Here is an 18854-nt window from a genome sequence, read left to right as displayed (position 1 = left end):
CTGAAAGTGCAGGAGCTGAGCTTAAGCTTCCAATGCTTCATTAACTGGAAGCAGAGAAACTATGAATGATCTTTGCAGCTCTGCAGGTTGAATGTGAGCAGCCCTTTGCTAAAACCCGAGTATCACGAACTCGTTTTCATTCGGACTGCAGAACGTTTCCATCCCACACACAGAATTACAGGATAGTTTCTCTGAAGGAGACAAAACTGCTCTTAAAATCTGTGTTGAGAAGAACGATGAAGAAGCTAACGCTGGTTACAGGTCTGTCTGTTCCAGAGAGATTCTGGTTTGCAGCCCTTTGAATGTGAGAAATGAACTGAGCGGTTCCAGACTCATTTGTATTTATGCATTGATCTGAAGATGTCAGGCTGACTGAGCCACTGTAGCAGGAATTTTAGCTCAGATTAAACTGTAAGATGTTCCAAGCATTTAGTGAGATTTTACTCTTCATTGTAGCTAAAAAGCAAATGTTATTTATCCAGGGTCAAATCACAACAACAGTCACCTCAAGGTGCTTCATATTGTAAGGTCGACCCTACAATAACACATACAGAGAAAAACCCAACAATCATATGACCCCCTATGAGCAGCACTTTGGCGACAGTGGGAAGGAAAAACTCCCTTTTAACAGGAAGAAACCTCCAGCAGAATCAGGCTCAGGGAGGGGCGGGGCCATCTGCTGCGACCAGTTGGGGTGAGAGAAGGAAGACAGGATAAAGACATGCTGTGGAAGAGAGACAGAGATTAATAATAAACGCTAAAGGTTTAGATTTAAGGCGGTGAATCATCCAGAGGAGCTGCTTTTGGAAACTCAGCATACGTGTACATCTACACAACAACTCCAGAGAGTAGCAGCAGCTCCCACACAGTGTGCTCCTAACCTTATTTTGCTCTGTGTGTATCCAACACATACCCGGCTCACATGCTGCATCAAAACAATACGATCTGAAGGTGGTTGCCGTTCAGTGCGCTTACCTGAGTGACAGCGATGAGCTCAGACAGGAGGATTTTTTCTGCCTCTGCTCTGCATTAAGAGGAATTTCAGGGCTGCATGTAATCACACCCGCTGTTCGATACTGTAGCTGCAGGATTATGCAACTGCGCATCTCCAAGTGAAAATTTCCAGTAAAGCCTCCGTGCAGAAGGCAGATATTAAGAAGAATCGAGAAGGCTGGAAAGAAGAAGAAAATACAAGTGAAGGCCAAAGCAAGTTGAGAGAGCACTCAGAAGAATGATGTTTCCCCTTTTATGCCGATGCCTCTGCAACTAAGCAAATTCATTAAAAGTCAATCAAAGGACAGAAACAAAAGAAGAGAATAACTGCATTTAGAGCTGCTCCGACTGAGCTCAGCGATGGATTGCGATCAGATAAAGATGTTAAAGCTCCTCTAAAGGACGAATCCCTTCAGCCGTGTAGAAATTTGTGTTCTTTGTGAAGCATTTCCATAAATTCTGATCCGTATATTAGTGAAGTATCCAGACAGCTGCTGAAACCTTTTCCATGAACTTTGATCCAGACGGTGAATTCCCAGATTCACGTGACTCTTCCCTGACATGCAACTTATTAAATAATTCAGAATTCAACATGTGGTCAGACGTTTGGTGTGATTTCGCATTATGGATTCTTTTCTCATTCTCTTGTGGTGCTTTGTTGGTTATTGTTATTATTATAACAAGAGATTAGTTCTTAGGTTTGTGTTTAGTGTAGGTTTAGTTCTGTGTCTAGTCTGCATCTTTGTGTAATGGTTTCTTGTTTCCTGTTTTATTGTGAAAGTCCGTGTCTTATTTTGCCTCCCTTGGCTCGTGTCGTCAATCACTTCCAGCTGTGTTCCCCACCTGTGTGTAATCTCAGTGTTCTTCTGTGTGTATTTAGTCGTGTCTTCTTTTGTTGTAGTCGCTGGTCCGTCTGCTTATCTCCTGTGAATCAGCTGTGTGTGTCTGCTATCAACCGTCATGTGCTTCCGGTCACCCTTGTTCGTGTTCATGTTTAGTAGTTTAGTTTTTTCCAGTATAGTTTAGCTTTAGTTCTGTTTGCCATCTTCTACTTGTGTCTTATTTTTATAATAAAACTCCTTCGCACCTCAACGAGTGCCTGCTTGGACCCTCCTTTACTTTCCTCCACACGGTTCATCCCTTTCACTGTGACATAAAATGTTTTCGCAGCACACATATTCATGCTCCATTCAGGATTTATCCTCCTCACTTTGCACCATCAGCAGGTAGATATTAAATTATTCCAAATGAAAATCATTTTTGTGCCTAATCTTCTCTTTGGTGTTTGCAAATTGTGCTAAAGCTAAGCTAACTAGCTAAAATTATTTTACCTGGTTCAGTAACTTGCATCGTCCTGCAGCTAATGCTAATGCTAATGCTCGCCTACGTCTTAAAAATGTTGTGGATGATGGAGGAAAGTATTGGCTGTAGGAAAGAAATATGTTAAGGATATGTTTAAAATAGAGGCTGTAAACACAGATGATTTCAGAGTGGACATGCAGTACTATGCAGATGCCTCATTCCTTTATATCCTGCTGGTAAAACAGGAATGTCTTTAAGTATATTTGGGAATAGCTCTCCAGGCATTCTGAGGGACATCCAAAGCTCTCCTTTGGGTGTTTCAGCTTCTGCTTCAGGAGTGTTGAGGTCCGGGCTCTGTGGAGGCCAATCCATGGCTGACAGTGTTCCACTGTGTGTTTTATATAAAGCTATGCTTTTATGGCACATGCCGTGTGTTTGGGATCATTGTCATGTTGAAAAATGAAGCTGGTGCCAATCAGATGTTTCCAGATGTTTCTGCATGGTGGATAAAAATCTGATGTTACGGTTCTGTGTTTATAATTCATTAGTTGTCCAGCGCCACTGGCTGACAGGGCGCCCAAACCATGAGCCGTGAGAGAGCCCCCACCCTGTGGGAAGAAATTGTTAATTGCAAACGATAGTGACCTGTCAGCATTGTCAATTTGGGTTTTTCCCTTTTAAGGATTCAGTTTCCGATTCTCCAAAGAACTCCTGGAGTCATCTCCTCTGATTTCCTCTTTTTCTCGCCCATTACCTGAAATCTGTGCAGCACATTTCATTATCTAAATGCATTAAATGTGTGAGACTACAGTGTCTGCATATCCAACCGAGTGCTAGACGTGTGTGTGTGTGTGTGTGTGTGTGTGTGTGTGTGTGTGTGTGTGTCAGACAGTATACCATCTGTGTGTTTTGGCCACAGGTCATTTGGCCAGTTTCACTGCTGTAACGTTACACACCATTTACTCAAATCAGACAACTGCTACCTGGCTGTCTGTCTGACACACACACAAACACACACACACACACACACACACACACACACACACACACACACACACACTAATCACCAGGCTTTAGGGTGGGAGTTGGATTTATAAATAAACTTCGTAGAGGATTTGCAGGCACAGTAATGAAATGCAGTAAAATCTCCTCAGACGTGCTTCTGTCCACTTCAAACAGATCTTATATGATATTATCATGTTGTTGCACTAATAGAGCTGCAACTAATGATTATTTTTAATATTGATTAATCAACTGCACCTTTAAATGTTGATCAAAAAACTCCAAGAACCAAGAGAAACGAGATGTTTGCTCGTCATGTTTGGAGATTTCCTTGAAGAATTATTACTGAGTCGTTAAAATGATTTCTTGGATCAGCTGATCGTTGTATTATTGAGTCGTTAAAATGATTTCTCGGATCAGCTGATCGTTGATTCTCTTTCATGTGTTCAAAGAGCAGCTCACTTCAGCTCCAGCACAACAATCCAGGATGATCTTGTTTTGTTTTCTGATCTGGTTTCAGTGAAGATGAACTTTATGTAACTCGCAGTGAGCTGCTGTCACAGCCGTCACTGTCCACACGATTCATTTCCTGTTATCTGACCTCATTTTGAATTCCTTCTGAACACCAAACCAAAAAATGAAGAAGCACAAACTTTGCTATAATATAGGTTTATTAATGATGTTTCCAAATGACGTGATTCTGATGACATATTGCAGATGATCAGTCAGTAAAATTCCAGTTGTTTGAGTTTTCATACATTAACCTGATGGAGGAGGCCCCATCTGTGCAGGCTGCTGCGTACACGATAGCTGAAGCTTATCAGGTGTGGGCTGCAGGGGCAGGACGTACCTGTCCCCGGCCGCCGCCTCCTGTCACCACTCGCAGTTTGTTCTCAAGGTTTTTCAGGTTTGTTGGAGTTTAATTCTAATATATTCTCGTTGATGAGAAGGTTCTCTCAGTCTGGGTGTTATGTCTGTTTTGATTTCTATAGATTTCCTTAATCCTTTGAGTCTGTTTGTATTAGAGTTTGCTGGTCCTTGGTGTTCCCTCTGGATCTCGTTGCCCTCCTGTTTCCCTGATTAGTCCATAGTCCAGTCTTCCCTTCAGTTTGGATTGTGCATGTGTTTGTGTGTCCCTTGTGTTTCTACGATTTTATTAAATTCGATGACATGTTAAATAATCCAAGTCAAGTTTTCCAGGCTTCTAGTTTTGTGTCTTTGTGTTTTTTCCAGTCTTTAATCTTCGGTTTCCTCCTGTGTGACCTTTGGGTGTGTTTTAGATCTTTTTGTCTTCCCTTTGCTGGATTTGTTTGCTTCACTCACTGATTACTTGTGTGTGACCTCTGCCTGGATAAAGGATTTGGATTTTACTGTCTGCCTCCAGTGCGTTCTCTTTCTCGTGTTCCTCACTCATAACCTTTTCAGCGTGGGTGGCCTGCTGGTTGGACACGCCCAAAACATACCAACAAGGAGGTGTTTGGGTGCAGCCACAGCAGATACTGAAGCACTGAGGTGGATCCTGTCCATGTGAAATATGAAGCACAGCTTAAAGCTCCTCCTGAATCTCTAACGAGGCGCCCACACACCTGTGACAGGAAGCTCATTTCTGCTCCATCTTATTCTTTCAGTCGTGCTCACGGGTGGGCGTGGCGACGTAGCTAGCTGACAGCTTCGTGCTCACGTCTCTCTGTACTACAGCCTCGCTGTCACAGCAAACCAGTCTGCACTGCCCGACACACGGACGAAGACCCAGAGATACCTGAACTCCTCCACTTGGGGTAGCAACTAATTGTGAATCCAAAGAATTGCCGCCCCATGAAGCTCCACCCTAACGTGGTGTGTGGTTCTGACCCAAGCAGCTACGTTGCTGAGGGCATCTTTCCCCTGGTTGGATCTCCCAAGGTATTTAAGCTTTGGAGAGGGAACAGGGATTCGTGATGACTCCCCATCGTGGAGTCAGGATTCAGGTGGAGGCCCATCAGCTGTAGGAGAAGCTCTCTGGATCCTGTTTATGGAGTAGATGGGGGGTCAAAGGGCATTAGTCCAGTTTTGAGGGGCTTGTTTGGTTTGAGGGACGTGCCAGCGAAGCACCATAGCATGACTCATGACCAGCTGCATTCAGCGGTGAAATAAACTCGTTTTTGGCGTCTCATCGAGTCTCGATCGGCATCTGTCTTCTAGATCGTTGGAGACGTTTTTTTATTCACTCCATCACAGCTCGCAACAACTTTTAATCCATTTCCAGGGACTACCTGTAAAGTGCTATAAACATTTCTATTTCTTTGCCAGCTGGACTTATTTTTCTCACATCAGGAAGCTGCTGTGCTCATGAATGAATGTTGAGTTACAGCAACTGTGTAAATGTGCTGATATTTATTTCCATAATGCATGTTTCTGGTCGGGAACAAAGCCTTTGCTCCCCCGTCGAGAGACAGATTGTGTGAAATGAACTCAGCCGCCTGCTTTGCTGTTTTATCCCGCCGTGTTTTTTCCTTGCTCTCCCTCTCCTGTCCTGGCTTTTCTTTTCCATCCTCCACCCTCTCTGCCTCTGCCAATTACTCCCATCTGTCCTCTAACGCTCCCTCGCTCCTCGACTCGCTCTCCCGTCTCCTCCGACAGTGTTGGAAGGTGACAGCAAAGGTTTAAAACGCTGCTTTTAAAGACGCTACATGAAAGTGTTTCCAGTGACAGTGAAGTGAGTGATAAAACATGTAATGATATACCTCCCATCCTCTCTCTCGCAGCAGCAGAGTAGCTATGGGTGGCACATCGTCTCCTGCAATTACTCTATAATGACCTTTCTGCCTCGTTCGTCTCTTCCAGCCGAACACGCATCAGCCGTCGTGCCAACCGCGCTGCTCGTTGACTCACACTGAATCCTAATCCGCTGATTTCACTAAAGCGTGTACAGGTCTGGATCTTTGCATCAACAAAGACACTTTTTATTGTCGTTGTTGTTTTAGCCGATGCTTCCTTGCACATGTTGTGTTCTCACAGGTTTTACAGGCAACGCAATCATCACAGCCGCACTCACTGACCTCTGCTCACCTCACAGTGAATGTGGGAACACGCTGTTTATTTGAACTGTGGCGTCTTTTTCTTTCTCGCAGCATATCCAACTTCACCCCCAAAGTTGGAGAGAAGGACACCCAGAGAGCGATTCGACAAGCCTTCAATGTGTGGCAGGCCGTCACGCCGCTCTCCTTCCAGGTGAGACGTCCAGATACACGCCTGAGTCATACAGGTCGAAAGCTGGAACATATGTAGCGCCCGATCACAACAGTCGCCTCGAGGCACTTAATGCTGTAAGAGAACGAGAAATTTGCTTTGGACAGAGAGGTTACATCGCACACACACACTGCACTCCTCCATGTAACCTTTAAAAAAAGCTAAATATTACATCGATTAATGGGGAGTTTTTTATTATTCTAAACCAGTTCTTCTCATGCTCTGTGTTCATTAATCATCTCGATACTATACAGTACAATAACAGAGAAAACCCAACATCAGACGACCCCTTGTGCACAAGCACTTGGCAACAGTGGGAAAGAAAAACTCCTTTAACAGGAAGAAACCTCCAGAAGAACCAGGCGTCCGTCTGCTGTCGGTGGTGACGGGAGGAAGACGGGACAAAACATACACTGTGGAAGAGACACAATGACTAATAATAACTAATGATTAAATGCAGAGAGTTGTACATGGTGAGTGAAGAAGAAACACTCAGTGCATCATGGGAATCCAGCCCTAACTATGTGCTTTAGCAAAAAGGAAAGTTTGAAGCCTAATCTTGAAAGTAGAGATAGTGTCTGTCTCCCAAACAACGGAAAATATGTCAGTAAATTCTAAACACCACAGCAGACACAATAACATACAGGTGAAACAAGAGCTGCTATTATGACTCTTTTCATCAATCGATAGTTTGGTTTCTGGATCAGGTTCACCTTTCTCCAGTGCACAAGGAGCAGAAGATCCTTCGACGCTGTAATAAACAGAAGAGCTTCGTAGTGCTTTGGTTTGCGACCTTCAGCAGTGTCGTCGTGGCCTCGAGGTGAAACCCACTGATCGAGCACTCGAGCTGTTCTAGCAATCAGTGAATAACCTGTGATATTATCGTCTGGTTTATAATCTGTGTTGCTCACTGTGGCGTCATGGCTGGGTATAAAAACACGTACCCGTAGGTAGCTTTAGTCCAGCTGCTGAAAACAGCTGTTCAGCTGAAACAGATGTGCAGAAATCCTGTTGTTTATCAGCCCAGAAGACGTTTCAGTGAAGGAAGATGTCTTTGAGCACGGACGGCTGATTCCCCCATTTTTGGACACACCACAGCGAAACGTATGTTGTTAAAAGAGTAAAGCTCTGATTACAGTCACTGTCATTTTTATATGAAATAAGTATCTGTTGGTGTGCAGTAGAAGTCAGGCCGTCGTTTCTGAGGAGGAAGCCTGAACGAGCGCGTGAAACTCACAGTATTTTTAATCTTCTGAAATATTGATTCCTTGTTTGTTCCTCTGATCCCGCTCAGGAGGTGCCGTACTCGGAGATCAAGAACGAGGGCAAAGAGGCTGACATCATGATCTTCTTCGCCTCTGGTTTCCACGGTGACAGCTCCCCATTCGACGGAGAGGGGGGCTTCCTGGCCCACGCTTACTTCCCCGGCGCCGGCATCGGAGGAGACACGCACTTTGACTCCGATGAGCCCTGGACGCTTGGCAACGCCAACCACGACGGTTAGCCGAGTCTTTGCCTCTTTGACCTTGGCGCTCGCGCCGATTCCGCTGAAACATGCTGAGCGACGGTTATGAAACACCAGCTAATGGATTAAATTATCATTTATTTTCTTCACTAACTTTTGCAAATTAAATTCCTCGAATGCGAAGATGTCCTCAGTCGTCGGCGCCGTATCTCTGAGCGCTGCTCTGTTTAGTCACTGGATGAAAAGTGGAGGCCAAAACACACTTCACTTTGTAGTTTTCTTCTTCTTCTACTATCTCACTTTGACAAATGACTTGTGCCAGATTCCCTCTGCTTGAATAACTAACGTGTTGACAGAGAGAGAGCGAGACGCGGGGAGGGCGCACTGATAGAGCGGGAGAAGGAATCTGGTTTGAAAGATTAGCACAAACGAGAATTAGCTCTGACAGAGAAGCTCTGCGTTCCCACATTACAGCCCGAGTTTCTTTTTTTCTCTTTCAGGCTGAAATAAGCATCCAAGGACACGTCCACGCTTTCATTTTAATGAAGACTTTTATTCAGACGCACGTATAAACGTAGCAAACCACTGATTCTCCTCCTGCAGGCGCTGTTTCTGCAGACAGCAGGGGTCTGAACATCAAATGATTAAACATAAAGAATAGATGGGAGGCGGCTGTGGCTCAGGTGGAAGAGCGGATCAATTGCGAGGTTTGTGGTTTGATCCTCAGCTCGACCTGTTTATAAGATGGTGATGCAGAACAGCTGCCCCTGATGCACGAAACAGCTAAACAAACCAAGTCTATTTAAATGTTTTAGACGCTGTCCAGCATTCAAAGAAAATGGCTTTTTACTTTATCTTAGATTACAGTGTGCTTATAGCATGTGGCTCGCGTTACCCACTGACTGCATATGAAAGATGGGTTATTGTGGGGGTGTTGGCATTATCTGCTCAGGTTCTCTAACTTGATTAGTTTCACAGTGAAATTAGCTGTAAAGATCAAAGCTGCATTCTGTGTCAGGCTGAAAACATATTTCTGAGGTAACTTTGGACATTTTTACACGGAGGTCTGTGGAAACTGACACTCAGGACCCGCCAGCCTCAACTGGACATTAGAGAAACTGCTCAGATTCAGTTATGAGCCTGCACTGAAATCGTATCATATGTTTTTAAATTCAGAAAAACATCAAAGAAACTCAAAAGTGCACCAAAGGAAATAAACTCAGACACAGAAAAAAGTGCAAAGAAACAAAATGAGTTCGAAGAGATACAAAATGATCCAATCGAGATATAAAACAAACGCTGAGAGACAGAAAAGATTTTTGTGCCTCTTTAACATCATAACTATAAAGATGTAATTAAAGAACAACCATAAAGAGATTAGAAAGAGATCAGAGATGTTAATGTGACTGCGTCCTTGAGCAACACATTGATCCCCAAATGTGCCCAGATGGTAAGACCAGCTCCTTGTGTGGTCGCTCTTTGCTGTCACTGTGCTGATGGCTAATTAAGAGCCAAGGATGGGAAGTGCCTTGAATAAAAGCTTTGAGACGCCGGCTTCACTTTTAATCCCCGGAGTTTGATTTCTACCCAAACTGTGTTATTTCCCGAACCTCAACCAAGGAGGTGCTTAAACTTGAACCAACAGCGAGTGAAGAAGAAAAGCGTCTTACAACTAAGACGTCAGCATTTTAAAGAGATAAGGTTGGACATTTGATTGTTTTTGTTGTTTTTAAATGAGTGAATGCAGTAGTTAGGCAAAATTAATATGAAACTGGTAGCTTCTACCCCCAGAAACTTAACCAGATTCACACAAACACTGACTGTTTAACTGTGGCAACTAAACTATTGTAACAACGTTGGCTTTTACGTGTAACAGTGCTTCAATGATCAGTTTCAAACCTGTGATGGAGGCAGAGAGCAGTCGAGCCGGCCGTGAAAATGCACCAGGTTTTTACATAAAATGGTAAAATTATTGATTAATCGCTGAATCTTCTCTCAGCATGTGTCTGTGTGGTCACAGGTCCTCTCTGCACGTCCTCAAAAAGCCTCTTTATCTCTAAAATCCCTCCACACACACACACACACACGCAGTAATTGAAAGATTAGAGACGAGATAGTGAGACGGGGAAATTCTCAGACTCTGTGAAAACTAATTCACGGTATCAGCTTCTGAAGGACGTTGGGAGGACGAACGGACCTCATTTTCACCTGGGCTTAAAACCTGACGAGGGACGGTCTCCATTATTAACCTGCTGACTCCTGCAGGACAGAGCTGAGGGCACGAGTTCCCACGAAGAGGCGGGAGGAAAACTTTATGAATGAAGTGTTACGTGTAACTACATGTATTTATAAAGTGTAAAGGATTCAGACGCACACTTTTATTCCCTGATCTTTCTTGGCTCTTTTCTGTTGTTGTAAATCCCACAGACTGTCTGTGAATCTGCTTTTCAGCCAGCAGCAGCGGCCTGAAGGAGCATTAGCCGACCTGTGAGGCAAACGGGTGTTTACACCTGCAATAACTTCAATATATTTAATGAGGCCCTGAGAAATCTTTGCCTCAGTTACAGGCGCACCATCGTGAGTGGGTGTGAGACGTGTCCACAGGACATTTTTACAGCTGAAAAAATGTTTTATGCTCTGTTAAAAAAACTGCAACCAGATCAGTTTTACAGTCATGTCGGATTTTTTTTAAATTCTTAACTTCATCACACCCTGTGCATGTGCGGCTGCCCTGAGCGGGCTTTTCCCATCACAGCCAGGAGCGTTGCTGGATGAGGATTTGGGGCAAAACCACTTATTTACAGTTTTTTCATCAGAAAATTACATTTTCGAGAGATATTTGCAGACAGTTGAGATGAGCATTGGAAGTATAGAAAAGTCCGGTTCTTCTTGATTGTGTGCACGGCTGATTGTGTGCACGGCTGGTGTTCTTGGCTCTTTGGCTGGTTTCTCCCGTTCTGTATCCCATATTAGAAAATGATTGTGACACAGAAGGAATCTCAACTAGAAGATGATGCTGTCGCCAAAGGGAGGCAAACGTAAGGTCCTTCAGACATAAGACCTTCTGTCACAGCTGCGCTGGCAGACCGTGGGGGTGGACGACCCAAACGCAGGACTCTTGTGCGTTTTATTTACAGTGGAGTAAATAACAAGAACACAATTAATCCCGGTGAGCTCCCTCTTACTCCCGTGTCTCTCTGCACTCCCCGTGCGTGCTGCCCTTTTTGGCTCCACGCTCCTCCTGCAGGAAACAACAGAGGCAGCCGTCAAACACTTACTCCTGCGGGCATACACAACCAGCACGACGCTACACTTAGACACGCACTCACTTGGACTTTAACTCAACGATCCAGCGTCGAGGAGCTCTCAGCTACTCCTATGTAGCTCCCCCGACAATCCTGATCAGCTGCAGGTGTGTGAGGTCCTTATGTGTGGACACACCCACCAGGCCTGAAGGTGCCCGTCACAGCCACACCCACACACACACACGCGCGCACACAGATGCCTATACATACACAAGCATGGAAACAGGACAGCAGCACAGTGCTGAAAAGACACAATATAATACGAGTCCACAACTGCTCATGGACCCTGGTTCGCTCAGACCCAGGGTCCCTGACACTTACATACGCTGTCAGTTGATTAAACAGCCACCGATCCCACGTGGTGATATGAGCATTCAGCATTTACCCAGAATGCACTTTCCCCCCAGAGTTTTTAGCTGTGAATGATCAGAAACAGATCAAACGTTCAGCGTACCAATGCCTGCTTCTGTTCCTCTACATCAGGGGTGTCCAACTCCAGGCCTCGAGGGCCGGTGTCCTGCAGTTTTTAGATGATCTATCACAGCTGGTTCAAATGGCTAAATGACCTCCTCAACATGTCTTCAGTTCTCCAGAGGTCTGGTGATGAACTAATCATGTGATTCAGGTGTGTTGACCCAGGGTGAGATCTAAAACCTGCAGGACACCGGCCCTCGAGGCCTGGAGTTGGACACCCCTGCTCTACATCATAGACGTTAAACTGGTACAGGTTATTGAAACTGGGATATATCCTATGATACTGGTGCTCAAAGCTGGTCAAAGAAAAGCAGACTTTTTCTTTAGACTCTTGGTGCATTAAAAATTAGCTTAACGTTATTCAGCCCTGAAAATCTCATGTGGACATCTCCGCTTTTTTATGATGGCTCAGAACAGACGTAAAAAATGAGGTGAAATGAACTTTGAGGTTCTGTAACTGTAACAGTTTCTCCTGCATGAAGCTAAAACGTTACATTGTTTCATTAAATATATAAAGGTAAATAAAAAGTCTGATTCTGAGAGGGTACGGCGGCTCTCTCTGCTTTCAAAGCTTAACCAACGCAACAGTTAATGTTTCTGTCTCGAGTCGAGGGGGGGACATGTTCTTCCATTTTTACGATTTACAGACTTGATTGTATAGGCGATGACTCGAGGGTTAAATAAATCTGTCCTCTCCTAATTGTAAGACTATTTCAAAAAGGACTTTATTTCTAGACAGAAGTTGGTAACGTTGATAAATTGTGGTTTTATGAAAAATGTGCAGTGTGTTAATGATTTTTGCCAGACAGGAAAAAATATTCTTGGTGGGTAATTTTGATCGCTGGTATAAGATGAACTCATTTCGACGGGTTCCAGTTTAACAAAGCAGGCTCTGTGGACACGTCAGACTGGGACTACTTGAGAAACAGGTTTCATCACAGACATATCAAACATCGTCTTTATCACAGGCGAACAGACGAGTGCAGGGGCAAGCGTGATAGAAGAAGTCGTTATCCTCACCGCGGGAAGGCAGACCGACCACGAGGGGACGGGCAGAGAAATGGAGAGCGACCGCAGGGGGATTTCCTCAAGCCGTTGTACATGAAGTGTACGTCTTGTGCTCTGAAATCATCTTAATCTTTCCTGCAAAGTGGAAGAAAGAGAGGGGAGATAAAAGCTGCTGGAGGGATGCGGGGGGAGGAGGAGGATGAAAAGGAAAGCAGTGGTGAGAGAGGGGGAGATAAAAAAGAGGGATGAAAGAAACTGCAGCACACAAGGACAGAAGAGCCAGAATCTGTGAAGATGTGAGAAAGTGAATAAAAGAACACAGTACAGAGTAACGGCAGCAGGAGGCATGAAGATTAAGCCAATATTGTAACAACCTTACTCTGTAGCCACACGTACTTCTTAAACCTGGGTGCAAAAATTAAAGCATTCATGCAGTGTTCACATTTCTCACTGGAACATAAAATAGTCAAATCTGTATCTCACTGTTTTGTATGTTTCTATGCAGATGATGTAGTTCTGTATTTCACTGCCCATTCTGCTCAGCGGCCACAGCAAACATGCAATGTTCCTTTAATCCAGTGGTTCTCAAACTTTTTACATCATTCCCCACATGGCAGGAAGAAATATTTTCATTTTCTAAACGAAACAATGACAGAAAAGCCGAACTGCAACTTTATTTCAATAATAAACTACGGTGGCCCTTTGAGGCCAAACGGACTGCAACTTAAGAGACACCAGCAATAAGAAAAACGCTGCAAACGCACAAAAACACAACGGAAATAGGAAAAAACAGATTTACCAAAACACAAGGGAAGTGTTTCTGGGGAGACAATAACCCGACGGACCAGTTGTAGGAACCAAAATATGCTAAGAATTGCGCTGAGAGACACTTAAAAGAAGTGGAGGATCTATCGGTTTTTTGAGGAAAGAAAACATGAGAGGTGTGTTAGCCTAACTATTAGCCTATCACACTTACCTAGCATGTTTTGGTTCCTGCAACTGGTCCGTCGGGTTATTGTCTCCCCAGAAACACTTCCCCTGTGCTTTTGGAAATCTGTTTTGGGGCGCACCTCCGCCTGTCAGAACTCCACACACTTTGAGAACCACTGCTTTAATCGCAGGTCTAACACTTGTATAAAGATGGACTCAGTTTTGGAGAAAGCCGGGAACTGTCCTTCTGGAATTATCCTCTCAGCCCCACGAGTGACTCTGACTATGGCTACAATGATTTTTCAGTATTAAGATCACTTTCATTCGTCATGATTATTATTCACTGATTTTCATGATAAAAGTGTTTTCATTTCACTTCCATGTTGCGCGACTTTCCTGCACTAATCTGATGCACCGTACAGCTTTAAGGACGTCTGAGTTGATGCAACCATCGCATTGTTTTTCTTGCCCTACATGCGGCGTGTTTCCTGGGCATTGAAGAAGTTAGCTCTCTGACTTCTTGCACTAAATCGAAATTCAAACCAGGGATGATGTGCAGGCACATCGTCATCATTAGCGAGCCACTCTGTGTCATGTATTGATATGGCTATGTCTTAAGGTGATGACCTTTGAACCAGATGTGGTTGTCCGAAGGAAGCCCCGTTAAGTGGCTAGTTGTAAGATGGACAGTGTTCAATAAAGCAACATAAAGACCGTGCTTTATGTCCTGATTCAATTCGGAGTGCTCTGCCCAATTTAGTAATAAGGTGGGCACACAACAATGGCGACGAGGACGACACGGACCTGGATTTGTTTTTGTGAGAAGTAGACCCAGCGGCGGCACGGTGTTAGCGAAAAACTTGTGGGCTAACATGGAAAAGTCGGGTATTCAACCGTTCACCTGCTACACTGATCCAGCTATGCTCGGACCAAGATGGACGCGCTGGTTAACATCCTTCGAGTTGTTTGCTGATGGGAAAGGTCTTATTTTGACGGATGATGCTACAGACGCGATCAGACAGCGGAGACGCGTTCTTCTACTGCACATGGCCGGACAGGATGTGCAGGACGTCTTCTCCACTCTACCACAGACGGGAGAGGCAAAGGATTACAGCGCTGCGGTGACTGCGCTCAACACTTACTTTGTTCCTCAAGTGAATGCACCATACGCACGCCAAACTTTCCACAAATTGTCCCAAACACCAGGTGAGACTGTGCAACAATTTTGTACACGTTTGAGGCGAGCTGCAAAAGACTGTGACTTTCAAGCTGACAATGATAACCAGATACGGGACGCTATCCTGAGTAAATGCACTTCTGAATATGTACGGAGAAAGCTGCTTGAGGAGGGTCCAGGCTTAACCCTAACTCGCACGTTAGAGGTGGCTTCACACTGTGAACGCGTGGAGGAGCAGATGGCGGCGATGAGCGTCGCCGGGGAAAAGAAAGGAGAGGACACGGTCAGCTGGATTTTTACAGCAAAGAAAGAGAAGAACAACAGACCAAAAGGAAAAATGAAAGATGATAATAAAACAGACAGACAGTGTTACAGGTGTGGTTATACTGACCACATGGGCAATGATCCCAAATGCCCAGCACGAGGACAAACATGTCACAAGTGTAATGGTGAGGACCACTTTTCAAAAATGTGTCGTACAAAAAGACAAAAGAAACAAAATGTGAATGCTGTTGAACAAGATGATTATGCATTTACTGTAAATGATGATAATGTACCTGAGAAACTTACCTTTTCTGTTGGGGGAATAGAGTTGAAAATGTTAGTTGACTCTGGAGCTACAAGTAATGTGATGGGAGAAAACATATGGGAAAAGCTAAAAGCTGAAAAGATAAAATGTCGCTCATATGTACCCAAAGAGCAGAGGAATTTATATGCATATTCCTCAGCACAGGCACTCACGGTTAAAGGTGCATTCAGATGTGAAATCAAGATTGGTGACAGGACTGAAGAGGCTGAATTTATTGTGATTAGAGGTAATGGTGAACCACTCCTGGGGAAAAAGACTGCCATAAAGTTAGGAGTGTTGAAAATAGGTGAAAATGTGGCGGCTGTCACAGATTTAAAGCACACTCTTAAAGAAAAGTATCCAAAAGTGTTCAAAGGAGTAGGAAAGCTAAACACCAAACAGATCAGCCTGTACATTGATCCAAATGTGAAACCAGTAGCACAGCCACTGAGGCGCATACCTTATCATTTGAGGAATGCAGTGGAGAAAAAGATCAATGAACTAATCGACATGGACATTGTAGAACGTGTAGAAGGACCTACACCTTGGGTAAATCCTGTAGTGGTACTCCCAAAGAAATGTGACAAAGATATCAGAATGTGCTTAGACATGAGAAAAGCAAATGAGGCAATAATCAGGGAAAGATACCCCATACCCACTGTGGATGAAATCTTGCAAGGACTAAACGGCTCTGCAATCTTCACCAAACTCGATCTCAAGTGGGGATACCATCAACTAGAGCTTACCCCGGAGTCAAGAGAGATAACTACATTTTCAGTGCACAACGGAGTATACCGGTACAAAAGGCTAATATTTGGAGTCTCATCAGCTAGTGAGCAATATCAGCATGAGATTGCCAATGCACTAGCTGGCATTGAAGGAGATGAGAACATTTCAGATGACGTAATCATACACGCGCCAGACCAGGAAACCCATGATAAACGCCTGCATGCTGTGATGAAGAGACTCTCTGACTGTGGCCTGACGCTAAACTCAGAGAAGTGTCAGTTCAACATGGACAGACTTGTGTTCATGGGAATACTGCTGACACAGAAAGGCATTGGCCCGACTGAAGAAAGAGTGAGAGCTGTGGTGGAAGCCCGAGAACCAAAGAATGCTACAGAGGTGAGAAGCTTTCTTGGACTGGTAGGCTTCAGTAGCAGGTTCATACCACAGTTTGCTACACTCTCTGAACCACTAAGACGTTTAACTCGAAAAGAAACTATGTTTACATTCGGGCCAGAACAAAAGCAAGCATTTGAAAGACTAAAGACTGAGTTAGCCAGAGCAGGTACCCTAGCCTATTTTGACAAAGAAGCCCCAACCAGAGTCATAGCAGATGCAAGCCCTGTAGGCTTGGGCGCAGTGCTAATTCAAATACAGAACGGAGAAGAGGTACCAGTGTGCTACGTAAGTCGGAGTTTAACAGACTGTGAGCGAAGATATTCTCAAACAGAAAGAGAAGCCCTAGCACTAGTATGGGCATGTGAGAGACTACATCCATATGTGTATGGCAGGAAGTTTGACCTCATCACAGACCACAAGCCATTGGAGGTCATATACAGCCAGAAATCTAAACCTTGGGCACGCATAGAAAGGTGGGTTCTCAGACTGCAACCATATGACTTTAAAGTAGTGCACATTGCGGGAAAGCAAAACATTGCGGATTCACTGTCAAGACTGCTGTCTGACACCACGTCCAAAGAGACACATAAGCATGAATCTGACAAATATGTGAGATTTGTTGCAGTTAATGCTACTCCAAAAGCACTCACAACAAGAGAGGTTGAAGAAGCCTCTGCTACAGACTCAGAATTAACAGAAGTGCGAAGAGCTATTGAAAATGGACACTTTGAAAAATGCAAAACATGTGCACCCATTGCAAATGAACTGTGTGTCATCGGCTACATAGTTTTGCGGGGAACTCGCATTGTATTGCCAGAAAACCTCAGAGCTCAAGCACTGTCACTAGCTCATGAAGGACATTTAGGAATTGTTGGAACCAAACAGCATCTCAGAACAAAAGTTTGGTGGCCAGGGATGGACAAAGCTGCAGAAAAATTTCGTAAATCTTGTCACGGATGTCAAGTAGTAGCCAGACCAGATCCACCTGAACCACTGAGAAACACACTTTTACCGGATGGACCATGGCGAGATGTGGCGGTAGACTTACTGGGACCGCTACCTTCGAACCACTCAATACTTGTACTGATAGATTACTACAGTCGGTACTATGAGTATGATGTAATGACGTCTACGACTGCTGAAAAAGTCATTGACTCTATTGACTGTATATTTAGCAGACATGGGCTACCAGTTACCATCAAATCTGATAACGGCCCACAGTTCAAATCTGAGCTGTTCAGAGAATATTGTGAAACTAATGGAATCAAACATATAAGAACTACACCAAAATGGGCTCAAGCAAATGGAGAAGTGGAACGGCAAAATGCATCATTGATGAAAAGAATCAGGATCGCACAAGCCGAAGGACTTGACTGGAAGCGAGAGCTACGAAAATATGTAACAGTGTATCGCAGCATTGAACATCCAACCACAGGGAAAAGTCCCGCAGAACTCCTGTTCAACCGCAAAATGAGAGGAAAGTTACCGAACATCAGTGAGGCAAAAACAACGGAGTTGGACGTGCGTGACAGAGATGCTGAACAGAAAGGAAAATCAAAGATTTATGCTGATGAACGAAGGGGAGCCGAGTATTCAAAAGTTGACTCGGGAGACACAGTGCTGGTTCAACAAGACAAAGTGGACAAGTTTACAACACCATTCGACGCAACCACACAAAGTTGTAAGCAGAACTGGAAACCAAGTCATTATTGAATCACCAACAGGAGCTCGCTATCACCGGAATACCACACATGTGAAGAAATACGAGACAAATGAGACCAGAGAAGGACACTATGACACAATACCTGAAAGGGAGGAAGGTGAAACACCCACAAAGACTGACACCTTCACTCCAACACCACAAGAGGGCTCCCAGGGGCCAGAGAGACCAAGTAGATCACAGAGGGCTAAAAAGATACCCGAGAGGTTTCGTGATTTTGTGGTGAAATGAACTATAATATGTTAAGGTGAAGAGGTAACTTAAAGTTGGCAAGTTTCAAGTTCATATGTGTATTTCGACATGTATATATTGAAAAAAGAAAGGTACATGTGTGGTGAGACAGTTAAATTATATACTTGTTAGAAAGTAAGACGAGAAGAATGTTCAGTGTTGGAAAAAAAAAGACATCAAAGTTATTACAACTAAAGTTTGAGTCTAAGGAAAAGGGGGATGTCATGTATTGATATGGCTATGCCTTAAGGTGATGACCTTTGAACCGGAGGTGGTTGTCCGGAGGAAGCCCCGTTAAGTGGCTAGTTGTAAGATGGACAGTGTTC

The 18854-nt window shown here is 44.2% G+C and overlaps 1 protein-coding gene across 2 annotated transcripts in view; it reads left to right on the top strand.

Moving 5' to 3' along the window:
* Positions 1–18854, top strand: part of mmp24 (matrix metallopeptidase 24) — an 81857-nt gene that overhangs the window by 33572 nt on the left and 29431 nt on the right. The window contains exons 1-3 of one of the 2 annotated variants that reach the window (XM_086293730.1): positions 1913–2219; positions 6408–6507; positions 7820–8024. In XM_086293730.1, the coding sequence (XP_086149856.1) occupies positions 2152–2219; positions 6408–6507; positions 7820–8024 (373 nt within the window). In that variant the 5' untranslated portion in view covers positions 1913–2151. Of the gene's footprint in view, positions 1–1912; positions 2220–6407; positions 6508–7819; positions 8025–18854 lie in introns of those variants that run through there. The other variant, XM_086293729.1, reaches the window with a different exon arrangement.

Source organism: Aulonocara sp. 'chitande type north' Nkhata Bay, linkage group LG5, assembly GCF_057382095.1.
Source record: "Aulonocara sp. 'chitande type north' Nkhata Bay isolate Kocher_YH1m ecotype deep benthic linkage group LG5, A_spYH_male_GT1.1, whole genome shotgun sequence".
In the NCBI taxonomy this organism is placed as follows: Eukaryota; Metazoa; Chordata; class Actinopteri; order Cichliformes; family Cichlidae; genus Aulonocara; species Aulonocara sp. 'chitande type north' Nkhata Bay.
This window is presented reverse-complemented; position numbering and strand designations above follow the sequence as displayed.